At 43.7% G+C, this 27,973-nt stretch overlaps 1 protein-coding gene across 1 annotated transcript; it reads right to left on the bottom strand.

Annotated features, from left to right (window-relative positions):
* Nucleotides 1-69: 69 nt before the first annotated feature.
* LOC101156312 (CD82 antigen) lies at nt 70-27,971 on the bottom strand. Its single transcript, XM_023952170.1, has 9 exons — nt 27,799-27,971; nt 22,343-22,415; nt 15,706-15,778; nt 6,200-6,321; nt 4,293-4,367; nt 3,420-3,518; nt 3,136-3,309; nt 1,867-1,950; nt 70-889 (listed from the first exon to the last, which is right to left on the bottom strand). The coding sequence occupies exons 2-9, from the start codon at nt 22,403-22,405 to the stop codon at nt 815-817; spliced, it is 765 nt and encodes a 254-aa protein (XP_023807938.1). The 5' UTR covers nt 22,406-22,415; nt 27,799-27,971; the 3' UTR covers nt 70-814.
* Nucleotides 27,972-27,973: the final 2 nt, after the last annotated feature.

Below are 27,973 nucleotides of genomic sequence, written 5' to 3'. Positions count from 1 at the left end.
AAAGGACAGAAGGATCAAAGAAGGATCAGCTTCAACAGATGTGAAACAGGAACGGCTGGAGCGCAGACCGATGGTTTAAACCCGTTTAATGGCCACAGAATGTAAGTTTACATGAAAGATCAGGTTTTCACAACAGCACAGATCTCAGCTGGTTATTATCAGGTTAATGGATGTTTCCATGCAGCCTGTACATGAAGACATCATGGAATGTAGTAAAAAAAGGCATCAGCTCAAAAATAAACTCAACTTACCCACAATTCATTTAAAAACGTCAGCATAAGCGTGGTTTGAGCCTGGTTAAAAGAAGGCCGTCTCATCAAAAATGAGTTCAAACAATGTCCATCAGCTGGTTTCACTAAAGTTTAGCATCTTTGATTGGACATTTATAAATATGTGACTGAAATTCAAGGAGAATCCAGCAGCCAATAAGAGAGCTAGAAGACTGAATCAGGTTCATACAAATAATCATTTAAATTATATACAAAGAAATACAAGTGTCTGGCAGAAAGTGGTATAGAAAAGTAAAAAAACTTAAAATAACTCCAACAGCTGAAGTTTTTCAGCTGGAGTCTCAGACATTTTTCTATCTTCACAGACCAAAATAATGTTTCAGACTTTAATGGGAGACTAAAAGCAGACGTCGCAGACAGTAGTCCCTCCGGCAGGCGTCACTCAACATAACTCTGGTCCACACTTACCAGGCTTAACAAGAAAAAACAAAACAACAACAACCAAAAAACATTTATTTTACATTTGGACATTTTTGGCAGGAAGAATTCCACTTGAAGCTTCTCCAGGGTTTCAGGAGGTGACCTCAGAATCTGGGCACTTTGCTGTAATCAGTGCCGACGTTTCTGCACAAGCAGATGGACAGAATCATCCCCAGCAGCTGTCGGACACACAAACACACAACAAATGAGTTTTCAGGCACATCCTCAAAACACATTCTCTCCTAATACATTTGGAATTCTCATGCGGTTTTGCTGCCGTGGCACGAGTGCGTGCACGTGGAGTCCTGCTCACCACTGAGTGCACCTACACACCTTCAGTCTTTTTCTGAAATCCTCTGTCTTCTGAGGCAAAGCTTTTGAAGCCTGAAGCAGCAGTGAAGCTGCTGTGAGGGAATTTGCATTTTAGAGATTCAATATTTTCTGTGCAGTCTGAGCTTTGGACACGGCTGTAGTGACCCGTCTTCTGCACGAAGGACAATGGAGTCCAACCACTTTCTTGTTCCCTTAAGGAGGCGCAACAATGTATCATCCATCTATTCCTGTCCTCTGCATCCTCCTCACTCCCACATGGGAGTGAGGAGGATGCAGAAGATGCCCCCTCATCTCCTCCTCCATCCATGAGCCTCCTCTTTCCTGATAGCTCTAACCATGATCTGTTCCTCTGATGGATTCATTCCAGATCCATCCTGGTTTCTCCCAAAGAGAACCTCAACATCTTCATATCTGCTACCTCCAGCTCTGCCTCCTGTCTCTGCCCCAAAGGTTGTGTCCGAATTCCCACCCGAACCCCTAACTACTAAAAAACTAAATAGAGCGGCACTATGAAGTGCCCTGGATTTTAAAAGCAATTCGGATACCATGCTCAGTACTCAAATTAATGGCGCATATGACATTATCGATTTCACAAAGTTAAAATCTAGTTGATTTGAGCGTTTTGTGATGATAACTTATGAATCCATTGTCTTCTGAAGATGAAAACGTTGATGGCTTTCCTTTCATTCCTGATAACACTCTATAGTCACACGTCACACGTGAAACCTTCCTCAGCCTGTTCTAACCTGCTTGCAGCTCTAGGACGTCCCTCTCCAACTAAAAAGAAAAGAAGGGCATGTCGGCGCATAAGGAGGTGTCGTACCTCAATCAAAGCCACTGTCAGACAGATCCCCAGGACAACCCCGATGTTGGTGATGAGCCAGTTCTCCACGCTGGCAGAACATCCCTAATGACAAACAGGAGAAAGAGGAGAAAGCAGAGATGTGATCTGAGAAGCACCCCCGTTACTGCACAGCTTTGGGCGCCTGGCCTTTCAGTTATAACTGGATTTTAGACATGCGGGGCCCCTTGCTGTGTGTGTGTGTGTGTGTGTGGGGGGGGGGGGGGGGGGGGGGGGGGGCGGGGTGTGGGGGGGTACTTGGACACCACTCCCAGCAAACAGGAGATGTCTTCTCAGAGCCCTACCCACCAATTTTAACTGCATATTTTATTACCTGCATCCCTGACCCCACCACACTATACACTCAAACACACGCACACATTAGAGGAGGAAGTGGGGGGCCAGTGATCGGGCCCCCCGGCAGTGGTGGCCATGTGCTTCGGGGGCTGGCGGTCCTCTCTCCACGCAGAGGGGGATCCTTGAGTTCTGTGGCTAGACCATGAGCTGTGTTAAAAAATGGCGAGCAATATCAGAGCTTTCCAGCCGTACAGCTCTGATGCAGATTCCAGCTCAGACGAGGAAAACAAAGACGGTCATGGATCTATCTGGCTGTAAGTGGATGCATCAGAATGGAGCAGAGCAGGGAGACTTTGGCCAGCCCATCGCAGTTCATGAGAAAAATGCTACAAGAACATGCTAAAAAGGCCAGAAGCAGGATTTTCATTGGAGTGGGTCTTTAAAGATCATCAAGTGTGTACAGGTTGATTAGAAAATAAATCATCTTTACAATCTCTGATAACTAGTCTGGTTTACATCTATTCCTCTTTAAGTAAACTGTTAAACATCTGAAATGTTTGTGGAGTAACTTTGAATAATCAAAACCTCACAGCATGAGACAATAGTCAGAAAGGAGTTATTTTATCGTAACATTGTAAATGGCCACTTTCCATCAGTCTGCTCCAGATTCCCCGTTCCTGTAGCTCCTCCCACCTGTTTAGTGTTTGTGTTCAGTGGATGTGCATTTGTTAGTAAAGCAAAATTAGCTCCGATTGGCTGCCATGAAACATGACCCTGGCTTATCCAATCATAGCCCCTTCTCCTGTTGTTAACCCGCCCGGTCTCTCTGCCTGACTGGACTTTATCCTTCTCATCTTCTCATCTCGTCATGCAGAACGTGACCATCACCTGTCGTCCGCTTTACTTCACTCTGAACATCTGAACACACCTCCCTCTGCTTCTTGGAGTTCTTACCACATTGTAGACAGGCCAGTCGGGCGTCTGCGCCTCGCAGAAGCCGCTGTCAGATCTGTTCTGAACGGTCAGGGTGAGGTTCTGGCAGGAGCAGGGAAACAGCAACTGGGAGCTGTTGAGGATGACGGCATTATTGTTCCAGTCCTCCTGCCCCATCCAGCCACAACACTGCATCTGCAGGCCCACAGTCACAGCAGCAACAAAGAGAGAGAAGCTTCAGGTTCACACGGGCAGATTTGAGGTTTTCTGACACTGGAGGGAAGAGGACGCCGATACTGGCTCACCTTCTTCTGGATTAAGTCCCAGGCCTGCTCAGTCCTGGAGCTGTTTCCTGCATAGCTGCCCAGCACCTTGTCGACAATCTTGGACATCTGCTCATTCACCTGAAAGACAGATCCTGGGTCAGAGATCACGGCTTTGAACCGACGAGTCTGAAGCTGAAGCTACACTGCAAAAACAGGCCCCTTACTCCCCTTAGCCCCTAAATAAGTCTTAAATTGTCATCCAGATTTTCTTTAAATCTTTTTCTTTCCCTTTTCCCTTCAGGGGTCGCCACAGCCAATGAGCTTCCTCCATCAAACCCTGTCTTCTGGTGTTTCCCAACCCTCTCCTGCATGTTTTCCATGCTGCCCTGCTTATGCACACCTGATTCAGCTCATCATCAGGGTCTGCAGAAGCCTGACAATGACAGTCATCGAAGGCAGGTGTATTTGAACAGGGTTGGATTGAAAATATGAAGGGCAGTGTGCCTCAAGGACCTGGGCTGGGAAACCCGGCACTCCTCTGACACCAGCTACCTTCATGTCTTCGTTCACTGCATCCATGAACCTCTTTGGTCTTCCTCTTGACCTCTTGCCTGGCAGCTCTAGACTCAGCATCCTTTTATTCACCGTCTCTCCTCTGGACATGTTTGAACCATCTCAGTCTGGCCTCTCTGACTTTATCTCCAAAACCTCCAGCATGTGCTGTCCCTCGGATGTCCTCATTCCTGATCCTATCCATCCTGGTCATCTCCAAAGAGAACCTCGGCATCTTCATCTCTGCTACCACCAGTTCTCATAGTTGAGGTTTACCTATGATGATGGTGGCTGAACAAATACTTTTTTTGCCCCAGTGTATAACAAGTAAAAAAGTTGTGATGAATCAAAGAAAGTCACCTTCTCCTTCTGCAGGTACACGAGAACGCCGGCTGCAATCTGAGCAACAAGGATCACCAGGAGGCAGGTAAAATACTGAGGAGGAAGATGGGAGGAAGAGTGAGTGACTCACATGTGGTTCTTCAAGTGTTCAACCATGATGGTAAACACCACCCATGGAGCAGAGTCCATAGGATTGTGACAGACATCGGGATCAATAATAGGTGGAATAAAAACCCTTTAGCATTCAGAAACAACAAAGAAAATGTCAAAATAAGATTATGATTTACACTTTAAAAAAGTATGAAGAGAAAAAAAGTTCAGGTTAAAAAGTTTGGGTTTGTGGGGATTCATGCGACTGGCTATCATCTTATTTGGCCAACGGAATTGTGTGTGTGAGCATGTCCGGATCCTGTTCTTTAACTTCTCCACTGTTATTTGGGGTTCCACAGGGCTTTATTTTAGGACCACTTTTGTTATTTTTGTACCTTCTTCTGGGGTTTCATCCTGAGAAAACACAGTTTACTTTCACTGCTACGCTAACGATAGTCAGATTTATTTGCCAATTAAGACAGGTCGCTCTGTTAAATCACTACTGTCTTGTTTACAAGATCTCAAAGACTGGATGGCCCTACGCTTTTTATGTTTTAATGATTAAAAAAAACGGAAGTGGTGGTTTTTAGTCCTAGCAGCTCCTATGCCCCCCCCAAAGTAGAGTTGGGTCCCCTGGCTCCACATTTAAAAAAGTCTGTGTCAAACCTGGGTTTTTAAATGGACAGGGATTTTAAATTTGACGGTCTAATCAGCTCAGCTGCTTTTCTTTGAGGCAAAATGACATTCTGAGACAGTCTTCCATGGTTTTATTACATCTCGGCTTGATTACTGTAACTCTCTTTTATCATTACCTGTTTAAAAAATGATCTGACCGACTGGTTTCTGCAGCGTTCAGCAGCTGTCGCTGTTTCTTCCCTTTCATGTGACTCACCAGCCCCGCTTCTCTCATGCTGCTGATGTCAAAGGACTTGGAGCAAAGTCTGCATTTTCCACGTTTCTGGTGCAAAACGCGTTTCAGGGTCTTTCATTAGCCACAGTTAATTCCTCTCCTTGAAAAGCCATTTGCTGTTAAAGTTACATTTCGCAGCATTTCACGATAGCAAGCTAAAAGTGCCATGCACTGAACTGACGACAACTCAAACTGCTTTACGTAAACTCCCATCATCGACAGCGTGAGGCTAAATTTCTGCTATAATTTAAATTGAACTATTATATTTTTTATGTTTTTTGCATCCAAAATATTAAAATATCATACCTTACCCAAAGCTTTATAGAAGATTTAGTTTTTCACAAACTTTTCAAGGACCTAGAAATTGTATTTTCAATTTCCAAAACTTTTCCAGGGTTTTCATGACCCTATGAACCCTGATAACATGTACACTTCAACCACAAGGGGGCCCAATCTACTGCTGTTATGTCTGGTCCAAGTCCAGCTAAATGCCGAGGGTTGTGCCAGGAAGAACATCGAACATAAAACTAAACTCAAATCCATCATGTGAATCACAACCAGAACTTTCCCACTGGATCAGGCGTGGCCCAAAGTAGCAACAACCAACACCGGTACAGTTGACCTACAGGGAAGAAACTGGACAACTGTTGGTGGAAGAAGGCGAGTTTGCAGACGGAGAGAGAAAAGGAAAGTCAGGAGACTGACAGAAAAAATACAGAGTTGGTCGACATGATGGAGAAAAGAAAGGTGGATCTCCTGTGTGATCAAGAGAACAGATGGAAAGAGAGCAAGAATTATAGAATGGGAGCAGGTTCAAACTGTTTTATCATGGAGTGGATGGAAAGAGAAACGGAGCAACAGAGGTGGAAGGATCCCAACCGTGAGTGTCTTTATGCAGGTGAGGGGTGGGACGGGGGGGACTCACCAATCCTAGCAGGCACTTGATCTGGAAAATGGCCCCAAGGCAGCCAAATAAACCAAGGAGCATGGAGAAAGCTCCGACGCTGATGAGGACATAGCACGCCACTTTCACGTCTGTTGAGTTATCTGAAGGAAGAAGACGGGAGTCATTCTCATGTGATGAAGAACATCTGTCACCACAAAAAAATGACAGCAGGACTCAAATCAATCAGGTTCCCTCTGCTGTGATGTAAGCATAAAGGGCTGGATGTTTTTTTTTAAAGATGTGCAAGATCTATGAGCTATTTTTTGGTGATGATAATCATCCTTTTCTTGAGAATTGAAACATTTTCTCTGTGTTCTACAGTTTGGAATCATGATTCAGTTCACTTAAATCCAGTTTCTCAGTTTGAGTGTAACTGAACCCGTTAGGTCACTGCATCTCATTTGGACAGAATGCCTTTATCTCAGGAGAAATCAAACCAGTGATTGTGGTAACTCGTAGAGTTTGTGTGGCGCTCTGAGTGTTCTTAAAGCAGAGACTGTGGAGATAAGGGCGGCTGTGCTGTGGATGTAAAAAAAGAAGGCTAAGCAGCTAAAAAGATGGAAAGGTTTACATTTTAAATAAAATAAAGATTAAGTGTTATATGACATCATAACAAAACACAGCCTGAAAACATAATAATGTTTCTTACCATTATTTCATTGACAGTAAAGCTTAGGGGTGTAAATTAACCAATGAATTGACTTCCATTCCAACAATCCAACCAGATCCATCTGTCTTAGGCAGAATAGAATCCAATTGAACTAAACCGTAAAAATTTTGTTTTAAAAATAAGATACATCCAGTTCCTCCTGTGCAAAATTAAACTTAATACAGTTGTGTATCACATTCATTACTCCAAAGCAAAGATCTATCCTAATGTAGAAGCCAGCTGTCATAGATGCCATCATTACCTTGCTGACTTAACACACGTTTTGGCTGTGTCCATCTCTGACGTCCTACTGGTCTGTCATTTTTAAAACACTGTCACATGCTCTTCAACTTCATCTTTAACCCAATGCAGCTATAGCTATATTTGGCATCCCAGGTAGAAAACAACTTACTCTAAGGAAACAAAATAAACACGATTGCTTTTACAGAACTACTTGGACGTAGGAGGATTTTATTAGACTGGCAGTCAAATAAGCCACCCAAAGTGTCTATGGTTTAGTGACTTGTTACAATTTATGGAGCTAGAAAAGATTAAATACACTCTAGGGGGTCCAGTGATACATTTCTATCCGCGTGGGCCCTGATGCTTTCATACTTTAATTAGCTCAAAACTGTTCCCAAGTAGCAGCTTCCAACAGCTCTCCTGTCTTCACATTTTGGTTTCTTGTGTCATGTCACACTGAGCCTTGGTGGTGCATGCCTGCTCAAATCACTTAACGTACTCATTTGTTTCATTTTTTATGTTCTGTGGGGTGGGGTGGGAGTGAGGTTCTGCTATGTGTTTGTCTTGTTTAAAAAAAAGAAAAGAAAGCATCGTTTGAATAAATTCTGACATTTGCCTTAGTTTCTGTACATTTTCTGTATCTCTGGTGCTCAATAAAAAAAAAAAGATTTAACTCAAAAATAAGGTATATTGATATTTTGAATCGATCTTGGAAAATACTATTTGGATTGAGGTATGGTAGGTTTATTTCACGACAAGGTAAAACCAGACAAAACACATGTGATGCAGCAAAAACTGATCAGTCCATCGATCCACTGCAATGTTTGGAAACACTTTGAATTTAGCAAACAGGCCAACAGCAGCTCATGCTGCTGCCACTGGACCGACAGCAGCTTTCCAGCTACTACCGGACCAGCGGCTGCATTCTGGCTACCACCGGGTTCCAGCTACTACAGGGCCTGTGAAGCTTTCCAGCCACTGCTGGGCCTAAAGTAGCAGATTTTCAGTTCACCTAGTAAGGTGCAGTGTCCCCTACTTTATTTTTTTTTACCTGAATATGTTTCTTCAATTATCTTTGCTGTTAGTGTTGGTTGTGGACTCAATTCATCTGCCACTCTCTCAAACTTTAAGCCTTATCAAATAGAAGATTGCCCTGTTTGTTGCCAAACAATGAATTTTTTTATTTTCACACTCACCTCCTCTGCGGCTGTTTTCATGCCATGTTACAAGGATATTGTCTCAAGCTGTAGTGTTGCTTTCAAATGCCCCAAAAATCCTTCATCAGGAAACTTACATCACATCCAGCACACATTTTTCACATACTCTAATAATCTTTCTCCTTTTAATTTCTGGAAACAAACACGCAAATCCTGGTCCAGTTGCAGACATTGCTCTGTCTTTCACAGATATAGACCTAAATAACTTGTCCTTTGAGGACTTTTGCTCTCTTAAAAGCTTGGGCTTTCTGCATATAAATGCAAGAAGCCTCTTATTAAAAATGGACAATGTGAAAGCTTGGGTCAATGGATAACATCCTGATAGACTGATTGTTACTGAGACCTGGTTAAGAAAGTCCAACTCCTATCCTGAATTGCATATCCCAGGGTATAATATGTTGAGACAGAACAGGCCTGGTCTGGTGGGTGTGTGGCAGTTTACACTCCAACATTTTGACTACCCGGTAACTCTGGCTACATCAATTCCAAAGCAGTTTGATCTGCTCATTCTCATCATCAGGCACAAGTAAAAGTTACTTGTTGGATGTTATCGTGCACCATCTCAGCACATTACAGACTCTTTGTAATGTATTAGCCCCGTTTACCAATGCTGAATTTGTTTAATTAAAATTGGGACATATAAAAGTCACTTGACAAGGATATACATCAATTTGATGTATACGTTTCTCTAAATTTACATCAGAAGTCTCCAACCAGGGTTGACACAAACAAACCCAGATAAGGCAACTCTTGTTGATGTTATTCTCAAAAATTCCCCTTTCAAGAATTTGTCTGGGGTGTTTTTTGCAGATATTAGTGATCACTGCTTCATTGCTTGTGTTCGTAATTCCTTTTCTGTTAAGCAGTCAGCTCGAATTCTTAAAAACTTTAACCCCCAAGCATAATTATGACCGGGCAGATGCAGACTGGTCTAAATTCAGCTTGATTCCTACTGTTGACCGTGCATTACAACCGTTTAGTGATGTCATAAATGAGCGTGCTCTGATCAAACGGCTCAGAATAAAGGGTCGTCACAGCCCCTGGTTTCACCATGAGCTTACTGTTCGTCTCAGACAAAAGAAAATGGCATGGAAAAAAGCTCCATTTACGAGGCCCTCAGCAGTTATTCTGACATTTAAACAAATCAGAAACAGGTCTTTACAAGCCGTCCGCAAATCAAAAACAGACTATTTAAAGAACAGCTTTCACTCGGTAAATCTGATCCCAAAAGAGTTTGGGAAAAACCATGCCTGACTTGGAAAGTCTTGTCCTACTGCTTTCACTTAATATTGATGGTATTTTAGTATCTGAAAAGATGCATATGGTTAACAGTTTTAACAAACATTTTACAAACGCATCACATTCTCCAGCATCCACTTTGCCCAGAGACCTCACCACTAATGGCTACTAATGGCTTTATTTTGGTGCCAATTCTGTAATGAGGACTTGGAGGAGCTAAAGAAGTTGGATCCCAAAAAACTGCAGATTTAATTCAATTCAGTTTTATTTATATAGCGCAATATTACAACACAATTGTCTCAACGGGCTTCACTAAATTGTAAAAAAAAAAAAAAATCAACAACATAAATAGTTACTAAATATAATAGTTGATTGCTAAACTAAACTAGACAGATTAAGCTTAAACTGGGCATTCCTGCTCTTAGACTCTCCTACTCGATAAGTAAAAACTCCTACAAAATAAAAAAATAAAAAGATTCCAGGGAAGAGAAGAAGAAACCTCAGGAATGTCCACATGAAGGAGGGATTCTCTACCTTTTGCAGTCAAAGGTTCTCTTATACAGTCAATGGTTCCTAAGCAGTCCAGACCTTAGCTGCTTGTTTATTAAGGATCTCATCTGACAGGTTTGACAGTCCGTCAGCTCCAGAAGTGATGTTGGTATTCCTCCATTAGATTTGAAATCTTCTCTTTCACTCAGACCTTTTTTCCCTTAAAGACCCCTTGGATCTCTCAAGTCCTCAGGTGCTGGTTTCCTAACAATTCCAAACGTAGAGACCAAGGCCAAATCCATATTCTTCCCCTTCCCCTCTGGCTTCTCTCTATCCCTCCAATTGTGGGGGCATTAGGAGGTATGGGGGTGTGCAAAATGTTTTTTTTAAGGGAAACCCTCACGGTGGAGGGCTCTGTATCACTCTGCCGTGAGGGTCATCCGCATCGCGCTGTGCTGCGGAGGAGAAACGCATTTCTTCACGTGGGTGTGCTCTGAATCACACAAGTTTACATTTAAATGTAAGTAATGACTTTTAGTTTTAGCATGACTTTTATAGTTATAAAACTGATGTTGTTGTGAATTTTCCAAACAATGGCATAGCTGCCATTGTTTGGCAGCTAATGTAGATGACCTTAAGGACGTCATCGAGTGGGAGTGACGTCCGAATGAGAAGACACTATTTTTCTATAACTCTCCATTTGGAGGGCTAAATGTAGGGGTTGGCAGAGGTCGAAGGGGTAGGGGAAGAATTCAGATTCAGCCCAAAACCCCTGGTGGTAAGATCCCGTTTGCCATGGTTCTTACCTGTGGAATGGTCTCCCTGAGGACTTTATAGCTTCTGTGGAGATTTTTAAACATTAGAACAAGGCTGGTCTTGCAATTGGATTCCTAACTCTAATGTAGTTGAGTGTTACACATGTTTTAGTAGTTTATTTATTTTATGTAGTGTTATTGTCAAGTTTTACTTGTTAAGTTTTATTTGATACTTTTGAATATTGAGTTTAAATATGTAAATTTATATCAATCGTTTATTGAATGGACCTTGGTTACGGCCCAGGTTTAAGAGGACTTGGGGTATGTGAGTGTTTGTGTTGTAACTGTTAAAAATGCTCTGAAAATGAGGCTGACTGATGAATGTGATTGTTGACTTGAGCCTGCTGAAAATAGGTCCGGCTCTGCCCTGGTTCTAGGTTAGCCCTGGTTCTAGCGCTGCCCTGGTTGTGACTCGGCCCTGTTCTGGCTCTGCCCTGGTTGTGACTTAGCACTGGGTTTTAAACAGACTCTCTGCAGCAGGCTGATCTCATCTTCATGATCCGTTATTGATTCATCCTAAAAGTCGCAGTAAGCATCTCTGTGCATGCTCATAACAGAACACTAACCCTGTTCATGAAATGTTCCATTGAACATCAATAGAGCTCAGTTATGTGCAGAGACAAGTCTAAAGTGTCCGCTGGACTCCAGCGCCCGCTCCGTGTGGGTTGCATCACATGACTGCATTCGGATACGATGAAGCTGATTGGCTCGCACCCGCTGGTGATTCAGTGTGCTCTCCGAGTGTGCAGTGATGCACGGGGCGAAGATGGGCCAATGTGATTCATTCTGATGCTGGACGGGGCAGAAAGGGCCCACTGTCTGGGGGAGGACACCTGCTGAGCGGACAAGCGTCCTCAGTGAAGCTCGTGTTTCAGCATCAAGACATCTCTGTCATTCTGTTTTTGTCTCCTTCTCCTCGTCCTGTCTCGTCCTCCAGCTGCTGCCGAGTTTGACTGCATAGGCGCAGGATTCATGACCAGCAGCTACGCCTCCATGACGCAGCCATCACTAACAGAAGCCAATTCAGTCCAATAAAACCATATTTAAGTTGGCAAAAGGTCTTGAACAATTAAAGAGCATTCACTGGTTTCCCTTTTAGAGAATATGTGGCCCCCTGCTCTGCTCCTTTCATCAGGGCTCACAGTGCTTGATAGAAGGTTCTGGTGGCTTTTATCAAAGGTAACATTTGGCCAATCAGCTCAAAGTGGAACCCTTCATCAGGGACCCTGGTGTCCAAGAAAAGTGAGTACATGAGGAAGCAGGGCGTGAAACAGGCCCAACAGCAGAGAACTAGAGAGCAAACAGCTGAAGATTAGACAGAAACCAACGTTTCATGATCCAGCTTGAATTAATCAAGATTACAGACATTTCTACAAGGATCAAAGTTGATGCAAAAAATTGGATTTGATGCTGATGGGAGCCATGTCTGGTTGTTGGTTTGCTATACTTAAACCCCCACAATGGGAGCGTTCACATGCGCTGTAGTCTCCAGACCCCGTCGGTGAACCAGTGGAGTTGATATAAATGCATCTTGGCATCTTGCCCTGCAGATGTGGCTGTGAGGCAGAGGAACAACCATTTTGTCTGAACGCCCCAAACAGGATATTTTGCAGTTTGTTTCAGACACATACCCCCCCAGACTGAGTTTGCTACTTGTCGTTTGTATGACACTGGGTTGTAGTTAATGATGAAAGCAGAAGGCTGCCAAGAGGTGCCCAACAACAAGAATAGAACTTTTAACAATTCCTTAATACTTTACATAAAAATTAGTCTTCTCTGATGTATACATATTGCTTTCCTTTGTCACTCACCACTGTCTGCTTTTCTTAAAAGGTGTGGCGTGCGCTCTGTACTGTAGTAGAAGGGGCCTCAGGTGACTTTCAGGGGAGCTTTTTGTCAAGCGTCCCATTCACTGTGACCACTCTCATAGCTATGTGTTCAAAAAGAAGCATTGAGTCAAATAAAAAACTGGCGCCTTCCAGGATTTAGCATTTTGCCTGCAGACTTTGGTGGTGGGTACCAACCCTAAAATGATTAGCGCCACAAGATCATCAGCGGGCCTTAAAAGTAGCTGGCACTCAGCGAAAAATTGCCACCTGTGTGAAGCAGTCGCTGGCTACATTTTGATGAAGTTTCATTTTGTACCTCGCAGCAAATAACTTGTGCATGCAGAGTCCAAAATTAACACTCGCCAAATGCAAGCTTTTTTCTGTTTGGCGCGTATAAGGTAGAAGGGTAACGTGTTCAAATGTTTGCGCTAAATTAGCAATGTTTATTAGCCCTCCTTTCTCCTTTTGGGGATTTTCTTTAATGCTCCTCCTGTATAGCTAACAAAGCAGCGGGTCATGCAGCACTTTCTAACAGGATCCAGACAGAACTGGAGGATGAACCAGCTGGACCTACAGCAGCAAGAGAAAGTTTCATACAAACTGTTGATTTGGAGACAGCTGTGTCGTTACACACTGATATTATGATGCTAATGAGCTGTTGCGTGTGTCGCCTCTATGCTACAAAACTGGTTTACTGTCAGACAATATTTCCATGGACCGCACGTTGAGACATGGTGGATAAATACAACAAAATGGATTCTTAGAAATAAACAGTATTAATTAAAAAAGAGCTATAGTCCCCCCCCAACACAGACATACAGCCACTATAGATGCCTGCATCTTCACTGTCAGTGACATAATTTCATGTCTTCAGGCTGTTTTTGTTATGCTTTCACATGAAAATGAATCACCTGGGGGGTTTTCCAGAAAGCAGGTCATGCAAGCTCCCACAGTAAGTTTGAGACTAAAGAAGTGTACAACCACTGCTTTTGGTTCCAAAAACAGAGGTATGTTTCAGGGTATGCTTAGTTCCCCTGGCAACTCATGCTCTGAACATAACCTGGTGTGTGTGTGTGGGGGGGGGGGGGGTTTGCACGCGGAGTAAACAACAAAACAACAAACGGGTAGAGGGGCGGGGCTTAGAGTCACCGCTTATGATTTCAGACCCGCGACAAACTATCAGCTGCTTCCTAATACTTAATAATAATTAATAACTAATAGTTGTCATCCGTAAAATTAATATAATTTATTGGGTTTCCTGGATTTAAAGAAAAATAAATAAATAGAAAGGAGTCTGCATCAAAGTGAATTTGTTTGCATCATCTCACTCAATCCTAACTCTGGTGTTTGACAGACAGAAAAGTCTGTTCAAGGTTTTGGAAAATGGACAAAAGATCAGAGGAAAAATCACGCTCATAAATAATAAAAATAATTAGATTAAATAATTAAATAAATATCCTGTCTGGAACATTCTCATGTATAAAGTAAAATTTTTTGTTAAAAAAACAGTGTTGTTGCATAATGAGGAAATAAAACACTTTGTTCTTAATTTGTTATTTATTTATTTATTTTTCGTCCTCAAAAAGTATCGATAAGAGTACCGTTAGAATACCGGATCGATAAGCAGAATCAATAAGAGTAGCAGTACCGTTAAAACCTTAACGATACCTATCCCTAGTTAAGACTACAGTTGACTGACTGACACCCTTCTCCTCATTAGGGGGGGGTACAGAGGGGCTTTTTTCAGCAGAGTGTTGTGCTGCTGTGCTAAAGAAAACAGAAACAACTTCTTTGCAAACCTCATCTCTAAGCATCATCCATGTTTTCCATGCACTGGAACTGAGACAGACACAGACACCGCTCCATGTAGCAATCAGGCTAAAAACATCTGGCTGTAGCTCCTCCCACACGCTTCTGGGGCGTCAAGCTAATGAACATTTTTGGAATAAATTCGTTGAGCAGTGAATTCTCTGCATGTCGATAGTGAGGTGTCCTGTGCCAATTTGAATCGTGTTTGGTGTGAAAGCAGCTTTAGACAGCTCTTCGGTATCGATCTTGATGGAGAATTTGTGGTGCTTTTATACAGATAACCAGTTTAAACAGGTGACACTGCTGCAGGTAACCAGTAGACCAGGGGTGGGCAATTATTTTAACTCGCGGGCCACATTGGGTTCTAAAATTCGATAGAAGGGCCGGACCAGCAGCAGATGTGTGGAGTGAGAATGATATAACATGGAATGTAGATGAAAACATTTGGATTGAAAATTATATTCTAAAACAGAATATTCTAGAGTTTTTAGTTTAAAACTTTTGTTCCCATTTTAGATCTCTTTTTATTGTGAAGCCCTTTGGTACCTTCAAGGAGTTGTAAAGTGCTTTGAATAAAGTTTCATTCATCCATGAACCTTTTTAATAAAATAAATAACACTATTTATGAAATAAAACAATAACCAAATAACACTATGATTTTCAAAGACAGAAATTCAGGAAAAAACACTGATTCCTTTAAAAAAAAAACAAAAAAACCAATGGATCCTTTCCCGTCATAATTCCGCAGAGACTTTGAGCTCATCACACATCTCACAGTTTGCGCAGCTGCGCAGTCTGTTTGTCTTTCAGTAATACTTAAAAAGCAAATGTCTATGTCTTTTTCTGCAGCTACGCATATTTCTGCATTACCTTTTCACCAGAACAGAGTTCCCTCGTTTATTGCAGGAGTTACGTTCTAAAAAGAACCACGATCGGTGAAATCCACGGCGTCTGATTACAGCCGTTTATGGCAGCAAAACTCCTCACTGCACACTTCTACACTTTTCTCACACAGACATGAACATTTTCACACTTTTCTCTTGTTTAAATTCTCAAAACTCACAGAGAGCAATCATTTATTGAGCTGATCAAAACAAGTCAGAAAGAAAGTGAAAGCATCAGAAAAGATGAGATGCCAACGGGACATTTGAACCCACACAAACTGAAAATGAAACTTTGTAGTAGATGCACTTACTGATGATGACGATGAAGCTTTGATTGTCCAGGAGGAGCCAAAGTCCAAAACCCAAGATAACGCCTCCCAAAAGCTGCAGGTCCAAGGACAAACAACGGTAATAATTACAAACATGCAGTAAAAATCATAAGAAAAGATGGTGAACAGAACTAAATCTATTGGATGAAGCTGGCAGTGGTTGCTGTTACTAATCTAAATGAGATACTTTACTATGAAAAGAATAATTCTGGAATAGAGGCTGCAGAGCAGAACCCAGACAGAGCCAACCTTTTTCTGCTTTTCACCCTCTCTAGTGGTGATGCTCTTCTGATCGGATTTTTTAAAAATATGGGACTTCTTACTGAAGAACCCTAAGCTGCTTTGTCCCTTCTGGAAATCAGAATCACTTTCGTGTCTCCAGTCCAGTCTGTTGTCCATAATAGCACCGAGGAATTTTTACTCCTCTTCTTGTCCCATGATAGAAAAGGGTTGGTCAAGCACCTCTTCAGATCCATTATCATTAAGTATCAGATCATTTCTACACCTCATCACAAAGTGATCCACCAATTCTCTTTACTTTTGTACATCTCTAATGAAAGTAATCTGAGTATTTCTGTAGATTACAGAAGTGACTTGTACTGAGGTTTACGTGGTACACAGGAAGTAAAGATGTGGTAAACCTGTGCTACTGGTCGCATCACTATGGTATCACAAACATCGGTCTGTTTGTCTGAGGATTTTGATCAAACAAATCATGTTGAACGAGGAATTGTTGTCTTATCCAACAGCTGAGCAAAAAGATCAGAGCTGAAGGCCTCTGGTGTTGGACAGATGTTACAACACCAGGGGTGCGGGGGGGGGGACTCTGTGAGCCTCCTCCCTGTGTGGAGAAAGGGCCCGGTTCCCCTTACCGGGGATGGGGTAGGGAACAGAGAACCACTGGCCATCCTTGTGTGACATGTGAGTGCATTGAAGTATTGCGTTAATACGAACTAATTGATAACAGACAAATAAGCACATGATTTCTATGTAACCTCATTTCTGATCTCTAAATTTCATTATGTAAGGGATCATGATGAGGTGTCCATTATCAGAAATTAAAGGATTACACAGGGGCCTGATGGTGCTGCACTGCGTTACTTCTGTGAAGTTTGTTCATTTCTGATGACGCACACCTCAGAAGGGATTTTCCCACTCAAACCATGGCCACTTACAAAAGAAATAAAAATTAAGTCTCTTATTTTGAAGTCTTTTTTCACAAAAAGCGGACTATATGATGACACATGACTATATGATATCATGTCATGGTAACGGCTACAGACCCCACGCCACCTCAATGCAGCAGCGGATTAAAGCGGTATATACTGTACTCCAAACATCATGATAGAATCATTTAAGAGAGAAAGTTAACCTGTTACTGCTTGTTTTCGTCCAATCACAACAAAGAAACTTTGTCCAATTTGTTCATCTTTCGGTTTTACCTCCTCGTGTCTCATCTCCCTGCCTATATTCTCCTCTCTTTCTGCTTTATCCCAGTCTTCAACAGGAGCAAATTCTCCAAACAGGTTGGAGGATATTATAGAATCACTCATGACTTTTGTTCTTGTTGTGATAAACTGTGGAATAAGGCATGTCACCATATGTATTCTGGTATTAATAAGAAGTTCTTGGTCAATATTTGTATTGCTCAGAAAAGTGTTCCTGCTGTTTTTTATGTGTTAAAGGTTATGTTTTGTCTTTGTTTTTTATCTAATTGTAAAAGCTTAAAAAAAGTACTTGGTGGTGTAAAAGTAAAGGTGGAGGTCTTTTATTATAAAAAACGTTATAAAGCCCCTTTTTAGGTTGTTTTCAGACTGGACACATTTCGTTCACTTAAAATGAACCAGAGTCTGTTTCCCCCGACAATCCGGAACAAATTTTCAGTCTGAATACACACCCAAGCGGTTCCAGGTCCAGGACCAGGAACGTCTGTCTGACCCATCTTTCGAGGTGCTCTTAGTTCGTTTGCAGGTCCGGTTCAGTCTTAGATTTCTCTGAATAGGCTCTATGCTCAGAGTAGATCCACTGAACCCGAATGGCCATCGTTATGTGATGTAAACAGAGTAGGAATGAAGAAATCGATGAGCCGTAGACAAATGTAAAGCAACGATTGTCGTGTATTCAAACAGAAAAAAAAAAAGTGTTTATCTGTTAGGATGTTTATTTTAACACTACTGAAAATGCTTCTTACATGCTTTTCTGAGCCTTGTTACGCGGCACGCGCTGCTGTGACGTCATCCTAAAAGTTACCTTGTAGTTCCTTAACAGAATTCTCTTACAATAAAGCCATAACACCACAACGATGAGATACAGAAACTCACTGAAATGTGGTTGGACGAATAAAGGTACACTAAAACAACTTTTAAGGTGATATACATTGATTCTCACTGTTTTCTGACAACCTTTATGTCATAAACACTTATCAGCAATCCCTTTTAGCCGTCACCTCCTCAATAACTGCCTTGCTTGCCTCCACCGTAACCAAAGTAGCAGTAAAAAGTGTTGTACCTGACGTTCATAATTGGTCAGTGATATTTAAAGTTTACATCGGTAAACTATCCCAACAAGGATTGGAAAGTGTAGGACTTCAATCATTTCTGCCTCCAGTTGCTTTGCCCCCCAGATTATTAGGTTTGATTAATATAGATTAGATTAATTAACGATTAACTAATCGCACAAAAATTCACCGCATAACAGCAGTAAAGTGAGTGCAGTGGTGGGGGTGTGTGTGTCATAAAAGGTGTTGTTAAAATTGGTGGGTAGGGCTTAGGGCTGCAGCTATCGATTCTTTTTGTAATCGATTAATCTAGCACTTAATCGATCGATCAATCGAGTAATCGGATAAAACGATTTGTCGCGGAGCTAGAACATTTTGTATGGGGGGGGGGGGGGGGGCAGAAGACTTTGAAAGGGTGGCACAACACCAAAATGGAAGGCCATTAAAAATAAAAGAATCAGAAAAACATATTTGATCATTATCATTGTTTATATTTCGTGTAAAATAATGCTTTTGTTATTTTTGCAATGCTTTGAAGCCTCGCGGTCCGCCGAAAGGCGAGCTACCGCCTGTCCCAGCCCCTGCCTCTCGGCGCCCCCTCGATGCTCTTAGCTGAGGGTCCCGCGGGGTCCGGAGCGTTTACTTTGAAAAAATTAGAGTGTAGCAGGCCCGGTCGCCTGATTACTGCAGCTAGGGGCTCTCGTCGCCCGCCGAGGCGACCCGCGCTGGTCGCCGCGGAGGGGGCGTGGAGCGGCTGACGCCGCCCCCAGTGTTGCCAGATAGAGTCACAGTATTCCAGCCCAAAAGTCATCTAAAAACCGCCAGACCCCGCAAAACCCGCCCGGGGGGGGGGGGGGGGGGGGGGCAAAAATAAGGTCAATATACAGCTTTTGTAGATTTTTTCCCCTACTGGACTGATTAAGTACCCGATGCGGTGATTTTTCAAAATAAAACATTTCTCAAAATCAAAGATAGTTCAGACTATTAATAAAAGGAGTACAGTATTGAATATTTCTTCAGCGGACCGGCCTTCTTCCATTCATTTTCTTAACCCGCTATAACCTATAACCTCTTCCATCCTTGTGCTGCGCTTGCGCCGAAGCACCCCGACTACTACCGGGTCAACCTGCTGCTATGATGACCGTATTTAGCGCTCTCTGTGTTGGACACACTGAGGAGCGCGGGGGAAAACAACTCTCAGCTGCAGAGGATATGAACAGGTGAACAGGTAGAGACGAAAAGCAGGTAGAGGGGCGGGGGAGGGGCTTTGGCTTCAAACTGTCAGAGAGATGGAAACACAGGCGTCAGATTCACACGCAGCTTTCCCTGCGGGAGTTGAAGCAGAGACTTTCTGGGACGATCTCATGAACTCAAACATGAAAACATGATTACCAAGTAGAACTCTCCAACATATTAAACCTGATCTCTCCACTTCCTCCGTGTCTACCATGCACTGATAAACACAGACATGCAGCGATCAGACCATAACGTTAGCTCGTAGCTCCGCCCACATGCGACCGCGGTGTCAGCTTTAAAGAACGCAACTTCTAAGAGGAGGGGCGGGGCGGCAAACCCGCGGCAAACCCCCAACAACAGGTTTGATGACAGAACCCATTAAGTGTCTCTGCCTGGTGCGTTCACGGAGCTTCAGAACATAAGACTTCAACAGCCACCCAGCCTACAGTAGTCTGTTATTATGTATTCATGAGTGGGAAAAACCTGCCGAACAGACCCTAAAACCGCCCAAATTATGCATACCCGCCCAAAGCCATTTTTACCCGCAAATTTAGAACAAAAACCGCCCAATTGGACGTAAAACCACCCAATCTGGCAACACTGGCCGCCCCTCGCTCGCTGCTGGCGGCACGCGCGGGTCCCGCGCCAAAGGCGTTGGGGTTCCAGCGGTCACGCAGATGTCTTCTGTTCAGATGCTGAATCATGGAAGATGTGCTGTTGTGGTATGCCAGCTCTATTTTGCAGTAGAGACACTGCACCTTGTTCTCTTCTTTATTAAGTGTGTAATGATCCCACACTTTAGACAATTTCTGCCGTTTATTTATAGATCTATTCTTCGCCATGGCGCCAACTAAATTCAAAAGGTCCGTGTGACACAATCAAATCCCTGCGCCGCGCGTATAGTGCGCGTCATAGGAATTTAACGAGGCTTCGAGGCAGAGTTTTTGCCTCGAGGAATTTTTCTAATCGAGTAACTCGATGAATTGTTTCAGCCCTAGTAGGGCTCACAGTGATGTCTAAGTGCCACTTTGAACCTTAAGTCCAAAGTGCATCTTAGATTGACACCCCCACCCCATCCCCAGCCCCAACACTCTAATGAGCTGTGATGTGAGAAAGTAGGGCAGTTCCGGGACATTCCAGACTGACCCACGATTAATTGAAACAACCATCCCCCAGCTCCCCCCAAGTGTTGTGCTTGTGCTCAAAGTCTCGCCAGCCTGGGGGCTCCATCGCCAACCCCCCCAGCCCCCATGCCCACCCCTCCACCCCATCAAAAGACAGAGGAGCCAAGAGAGAGCCAATAACCGCCCTAGCGGGAACTATGGTCAGGCACAGACGGGACAGAGGTGACTGACCAGTCAGGGCTGCCCATGATTGTTTCAGTGAAAATTCCAACCTGCTGATAGACGCCCCCCCCCCCCCCCCCCCCCCCCCCCAAAAAAAAAGAGCCTAAGTCTCCACCCGCAGCTGTGGTGGGTGCCACCCAAATGTGGGTCCCAAGAGAGTTGCCCCAACCTGTTCCAGAGTCAGAGAAGGGGTGATTCAAGCCCCAGATGCAGATGAGCAGCCCACCAGGCACAGACTGGGCCCCCGCCCAATGGGTACTGATGTTAGCCCCCCAGAAAACACAAAAAGACCACTCCCAAGGCCAGGGGGACCCATGACTCACCTCAGGCCTCTTGACTAAAGGTCCCTCCTCAGCCCTCGGATGGCACCTGAAGGCCCTGACCCCAGCCCCCACAACCCCGGCAGCCAGACAAGGAGCGGCGGTGCCCAGGCACCCCGCCCCTTAAGTCATGATTTTAGCAATGGAAGACCAGAGACACTGAATTCTTTCTAAGTTACTTGAACTCTTGGCTGACATTTTTTTCAAGCTGATATGATCAAACAGCAGATTCCTAAATTGAATTACTTTAATATTCTTCTTGTTTTTCCAATTTAGTAAAATTGTTTGGGTTTTTTTTCAATACAAAGAGTTATAAAATTGAGAGATGCTAATCCTCCCTCTGTATCAGTGGGACTCGTGTCACCAAGCACATAAAAGTGACGGTGAAGCTTTGATTGAAACATTAAGGCAGACTGAAAGATCAGCACATAGCTGTTTCCAGAGAGCCTGGACAGGTGAACCACAGAGCATCCTGAACATCCTCTAGACAGAAAATGTTCAAGATGGGTTGAATGAAGAATCTAAATAAATTGTGAATTAGTAGACAAAAAGTGAATGGATTGTGAATCACTGACCCTGACTGTCATGTAACTGACAGCAGGAGAATCATGCATTAATTCCATCAGGTCTGTGTGAGACCATGGAACAGACCGATGTAAACGTCAACGTACAGAAAACCCTGAGAACGCAGACAGACAATAAGCTTAACATCACAACACGCAACTAGCAACCGAATGTGACTGTAAGACCTCAATGAGCAGAAGATTTCACATGTGCAGTGTGTGAGTGTGTGCGCGTGTTGGAGGGGGGGTGCATGTATGTGGTAACTAGGCCACAAACACTTCATCTGCACTTTAATCAAGATTCAGACCCAACTGACACACAGCTGTCAGTCAGAGCAACCAGACGAATGTCAGGAAACAAAATCACATGTTGAAGCACTCTGAATGTTGAAAATGGTTGAAAGTAAATGATAACTCTGTTCAGTTGTACTTAGTACACAAAAATGAAGTCCCAATGATTGACAAGCAGATTTCTGTACCAAATGAAGAGCCCTTGTTATTTGTTTATGAAAATATATTTGTGTGAGAACTGTAGATGGCCACAGCTAAAATGGTCATCAAAAAGCCTTTCTTTACGTCCGTTCAGATGGAAGTCCATCGTGTAAAAAGGCAATGTTTCTGCCTCCTTTTGCATCCTAAAGAAAATGAAATACTCACAAAGAAGATGAGGTTGAGGAGGAACAGGAAGTACTTGCTGGCTGTCATGCACCCGGTCCCCATGCTGACGGATCTGCAAACAGGAGACAAGCCGGCAGTGAGAAGCAGTCATAGCCAGCTGTGCAGGTCACAGAAAAACATTTTTTGGTAACAGACATCTCCTAGAGTGAGGGGGGGCTCTGAAGCAGCAGGTGGCATATGGCTGCAGGGTCCACAAATAAATCCCTGTGGTTAAGCCGGGCAGTCATCAGTTTAGGGGGCAGGGAATCACATTTCTGTGATAAGATCTGCAAAACCAGCTCAACATAAATCAATGAATGTAAAGAGGTGCATCTGTCTTCCATCTGTCCTCTGAGACCATCACATCCAAAACTGTGCCCCCCAGACAAGGATCTCCACTTTCTTCATCAGGTTACCAACAATAAAACCACCAAGCTGACTGTCCCTGAGCCCAGTCTTAAAAGAGCCCCCCCTGAAATGCCATTTTTTTTGTACTAATAACTCAAAAACTACACAGTAAGAGTACACAAATCTTTGTGAGGAGAGAGCTTTGTCGTGCATATTAATATAATTTTTGTAGTAATACATACTTAGGACAGATAAGGCGTTCTATTATGAAACGGAAACAGCGATGATTGCATTTCACGCTCTGCTGTTAAGCGGGTGATGATCATGACATTTCTAAAGTGCGGCTGGTTTGACCACAGCTGAACAAACTGGTCCACAGAGAGGGCTGGATATGTGCGTGCTCGTGGACACTGCTGCGTGAACTGCAGAGCTGGCAGCAGGCGCCATGGAAAGACGGCTGGGTCAGACGGGGCGTCTCGGACCCGCTTCCAATTGAGGACGCACACGGGCAGGCCTCAATAAACCAGTGTTTTTCTACCAGTGTCCCGTGGGAGATGGTCAGGTGTGCCGTGGGAAATTACCCATTCACTGATCTAAAAACATTTACCATCTCCAGGATATCAGCTCTCTGTTCATCCAAACAGGCCCTGATAAAACACTTTATATTTGATTAAGACAAAAGAAAAACTAATAAAACTTCAACATTTTCACTTTTGTGTAGCTACAGAAAACAAATGTAATGTTAGTCTTTTTCAAATAAATCACTATTTAGAATATATATATATATATATATATATATATATATATATATATATATATATATATATATATATATATATATTGTGTGAGGTTACATAAAATTGCATGTTAATAAAACTGAAGGGTAAAACAACTACCAGGGTAAAATTTCAAATTATTTAGTTGAAAATTGTTACTGAAAACTACCTTAACTTTAATTACATCTTTTAGAAAAAACATTGTGGAGAGTCTGGATGCTGGTGTGCCGCAGGACTCTTGTCAAGGATAAAGTGTGGCTTGGCTTAAAAAAGGTTGAAAATCACTGCAATAAACGCTCCTGCGGGGCGGAGTGGTCCCCTGCTGGGAACCTGGTGTGCAACGAAATGACTTCATCCAACCACTGCAACGTTTTCACAACTTTTGCCAAAGCTCTTATTCTAAAAAAGCGCCAACACCCAACTGACCTGTTTAGTGGTTCAAACACAAACGTCAACAGTCCAACCAATAAGATGTGCTTACTATCCCTACTTCCTTGTGACGGTGATGCAGAGATTGCTGGTATTCTTTCAGTTACAACAAAAATCACAGCTGAAAATCGTGGTCATTTGTTTGCAAATATTCTTCATGAAAGTGGAGGGAAACATTTATGTCCGGGCACAAACAAAAGTCAACAATTGGCAAAAACTATTCAAGCGTGAAACAAACGTGGAGAATGACTGAAAGTTGTGCATGCATGCATCAGTTTTACAGTTCTAACAGAAACAGGAAAAAAGGTTTTTCTTTGAAAATAAATCCACAGTGGTCCACAGAACACGTCTGATGTTCTTCTGTTACACAGATGTCACCCTGAGTTCTTATGGGCTCAAAAAGCGCGATATAAGTATATACTATTTACCATTTACCATGTAGCCATATGACCAATCATCCATGCTACCAGGACATGATGTTTGGTCGACAGCAGTACAGAGCCCTACCCTCCTCTCGCCATGACTGGATTGAGAAACATGATTGGTTGGTCAAAATTCATTGGTTCTTACAGACATACCAAATATGGTCAAAATTGTTTTGTAGATTTTTTTACTTGTAGCCTGAAATTTGAAACTTGTATTTTTAAAACGTGTGCAAGTTACAAAACATAACTCACAAGTACAAAACCAAAGTTTCAATTCTAGCCCCATAAGCATGGTTCAAAATAGTGTAGTGTTTTGTAGTCCACCTTTAAAGTATGCTGTGTACATTAAGGTACACCTTAATCACGACAGAATTCAAGTCCATCCATGGATGACCACTAGTTAAAGATCCTCATAATATAACAGTAGCCCATCTTGTCATTTTGATCCAGAAACAATGAAGACCTGAGACACGTTTAGTCTGTGTCAAAGCTACCTCTGCTGCTCTCAGAACATCACAAGTTTCAAACCCTAAATGGCTTCAACGCTGTAGTTCTGTTCTTTCATAGCAGTTTGCTGCTGGATCCTTCACTTTGGTGCATTTCCTGAAGACCTTCTCTTTGGAACTGAGCAGTTCATCCAGACCAAAGAACAGGCATGTTGAAAAACCACAGCGACACTCTTCACACATTAATGTACTTTACTGTCCAATAAATCTATGAAGGTCTGGGAGAGACATGGAGGCCCGCTCGATGGTTCCTCCTGCCACCGACCCACTTTCCACTGGCTGCAAATGGGTTTCTGATCCAGCCAGGCCTGTGCCGAATGATCGAAGAGGGGCACCTGCAGGGATGCCAGAGAAAGGAGGCCGGGGGAGCAGCATGGAGGCGCAGCGTGAGGCTCTAACAAAAGCCAGGTCTGATCCAGAAAGAACACAAGACTCCAAAGGCGTCGACTAAAACCGCGTTTTTCAACCTTTTTTAGCCAAGGTCCACTTTTTCCTTGGCAAAAGTCACAAGGCACGCCAGCAACCAAAAATATTAAAACAAAGAGAAACTCTGTTGTCTGTATTGATGTGCAGTTTCCTCCGTGAACTCACAAGCATTTTTTTTGTAATAATTAAGGCCCAAAGAGCTGAAAAATGAAGCTGCTTTCCCTAAAGGTTGCAATACAAATTGCTACAGTTTTCAGAAAGACGTTTTTTAACTAAATTAGTTGAAACTTTGCCCAGGTAGTTGTTCCCCATTTCCACCAGCTTTTCCCCTTCAGTTGAAATTTTATGTAACCGTGAAAAAAAAAACTAAGGAAAGCCCCCCCCCCTTTAAATAATTTGTCCGTTCACATCAAACGCATCAAATCTGTGCCCCCCCGCCTTATGGCAGCTTCAAGTATTTAACGATGGATTCTGGAAATCATTGGTGACACCCGGCCCTAATTTTGTTTTTCATTCATTTTAGGCTGATTCTGGTTTGACGCCATAGAAATGTCTTTTTTGTTTTGAGCTTTCAATGTTAAAACTTGATCAATTCAGTCATGGATGCTTTTACTAAATGAGGTTCATTGAGTGATCACATGTTTTTATATTCAACTGTTTGTTTTATGTGTTTTCCTGTGGACATCTTTTCTACCAGGACTTGCTGGCTTGGTCGGTGGTCGTTGCTGCAGTTGTTGCCCTTGCTGGGGCATCTGGAGTTCAACACTGCAGCCTCACAGCTGTGAAGTGGACCCCATTGCTGTCCCGGTCCGGGTGGGCACTGTGGTAATGTTCCTGAGGCCGAGCTGGCTCCTGGTATGAAGAGATCCCCCCATTTCCTCAGAGCAGAGCCAAGCCTCAAGTTTCTTTTAGAAGTTACCTTTACAAGTATTCGTTGCCTGTGGGGTCATGGGTCACATGTTAACGGCGGGGTTTTTGTAATGCCTGTGTTTGTCTTTGTTTTTAAATGTAAAGCGCTTCGAGCTGCACAATGCATGCAGTTAGATTGATAAAAGGACTACAGGCTCTGTACATGCTGTTTAATCTGAAAGCATCGCTGCGGTGAAACCATCACCACAGGCTGACCTCCATTTATCCAACTGAGATCTCTGCTTCAGATCAGTTTCAGAGGTTTTTCATGACTGGTCTCGTCAGGGCTGGAGTTTAGTTTCCTCGTGTTTGAAAACCAGAAAACACCCGTCCAGGGACGATGGGGTTAGCCTCAGGCTCTGTGGACCTCAGTACCCTCAAAAGAACCGCACGCGGTGAACGAGCCGCTGGGTTTCATTTAATCTGACTCTGTTGTAATTCATCCCAGACGTTTGTCTGTCAGTAACACAGGCCTTCACCTTCTGACGCAGAATTGATTCTCAACACTTTCCAGGCTGCCTTCAGGGACATTCCTTTCAAACCGGAGGAGCGTGTTGTGATCTGGTGTGAAGGTGTGTCTCAGAAACACACAGGGTTCAACAAGACCATCAAAATCCAGCCCAGCAAGAGCTTATATCAACACCATCCTGCTGTAGTTTCATGAACGGCCGATCCCTCTGAACCAGCAGAAGCTCAGCCGCATCCTAAACCCGGCCTGGAGAGCCGGTGAAGGTCAAACAGGTTTGCTTCGTCCTGGAGGGCGGATGCCACCAAGCCAGCGGGCTCTGACCCGCATTTACCAGGGCCAAGAGCCCGAAGCTGCTGAGTGAACTGAACAGTACCCATCTATCCCATTCTGCCATTTTCCTGAGAACCATCCCTTATGCGGTCCAGTTACCTCATGAAGGAGTTGTCTCCCTGCCATGAACGCCGGTACCCCGCACGCCAGCGCCTCGTGACGTCTCATGACGCCTCATGACATGGATCCAAAGCAGCTTCGGTTCTGTACAGAGCAGCGGCTCAAAGGCTTCAGCTTCAAACTTCATCTGACATGAGGGAAACTCAAAACTCTGCCTGAAAGCCACATCCAGGAAGTCCCACCATGTTTAAACACAAGGTACTGGTTCAGAAGTTAAGGGTCCATTCAGAGGTCCACAACTTTAAGGCTTCAGATCACAACATCTACCAACAGAAACCTGGAGACCTGGTAAGGTCAAAGTTCATCAGGGTGGAGACAAAAGGCTCCTCAAAGACAAACTCCGAACACCTGGAGCTACTTCAGCGGCGGAGGGATCCTTCAGAGAGTTGTGACTGGTTCTGACTTTGGGGGTAAAGACTGGACCCCTGCAGCTATGAAGGTGGTCCACTCCTTCCGGGACAAACCAGCAGAACCAAGGCTGCACGTGCACGAGCAGAACAAAACTGAAACTCCTGAAGTACAGCCCGGATCAAAGCCTTCCGCCTCAGTTCTGCCTCCCCGTCCGAACCGAACTTTATTCAGAGCGTGAACGTCGCTGAAGCCGCGGAGCTTTTCTGTCTCCAAAAAGTCCCGAACTCACACAAACGCACCAACGTGCTCGCCGCTCCCGCCAAACATCACCTGAACCAAACAGCGCGCGGCCCCGCGGCTTACCTACCTGTTTACAGGTGAGAGGAGACTCGAGCGGCGGTGAAAACGGAGCACTGCGTGTCTGAGAGCCGACTGACTAGACGGAAGAGCGGCGACGAGGTAGCTTCGCACGAGGAGGGGGAGGCGCGCGGGCAGTGCCCCCGCGCGGCGGTGACAGGGACCCCGCCCCCAAAACCAACCCC

The sequence above is a fragment of the Oryzias latipes genome, chromosome 3 (genome assembly GCF_002234675.1).
Source record: "Oryzias latipes chromosome 3, ASM223467v1".
Classification (NCBI taxonomy): domain Eukaryota; kingdom Metazoa; phylum Chordata; class Actinopteri; order Beloniformes; family Adrianichthyidae; genus Oryzias; species Oryzias latipes.
This window is presented reverse-complemented; position numbering and strand designations above follow the sequence as displayed.

Excerpts from the sequence above, each read along its gene's own strand:
- LOC101156312 (XM_023952170.1), bottom strand. The coding sequence starts at position 22,405 with ATGGGGACCGGGTGCATGACAGCCAGCAAGTACTTCCTGTTCCTCCTC. Across the intron at positions 3,519-4,292 it reads TGTACCTGCAGAAGGAGAAG|GTGAATGAGCAGATGTCCAA; the intron begins GTGACTTTCTTT and ends TCTGTCTTTCAG. Across the intron at positions 3,310-3,419 it reads GGGACTTAATCCAGAAGAAG|ATGCAGTGTTGTGGCTGGAT; the intron begins GTGAGCCAGTAT and ends GTGGGCCTGCAG.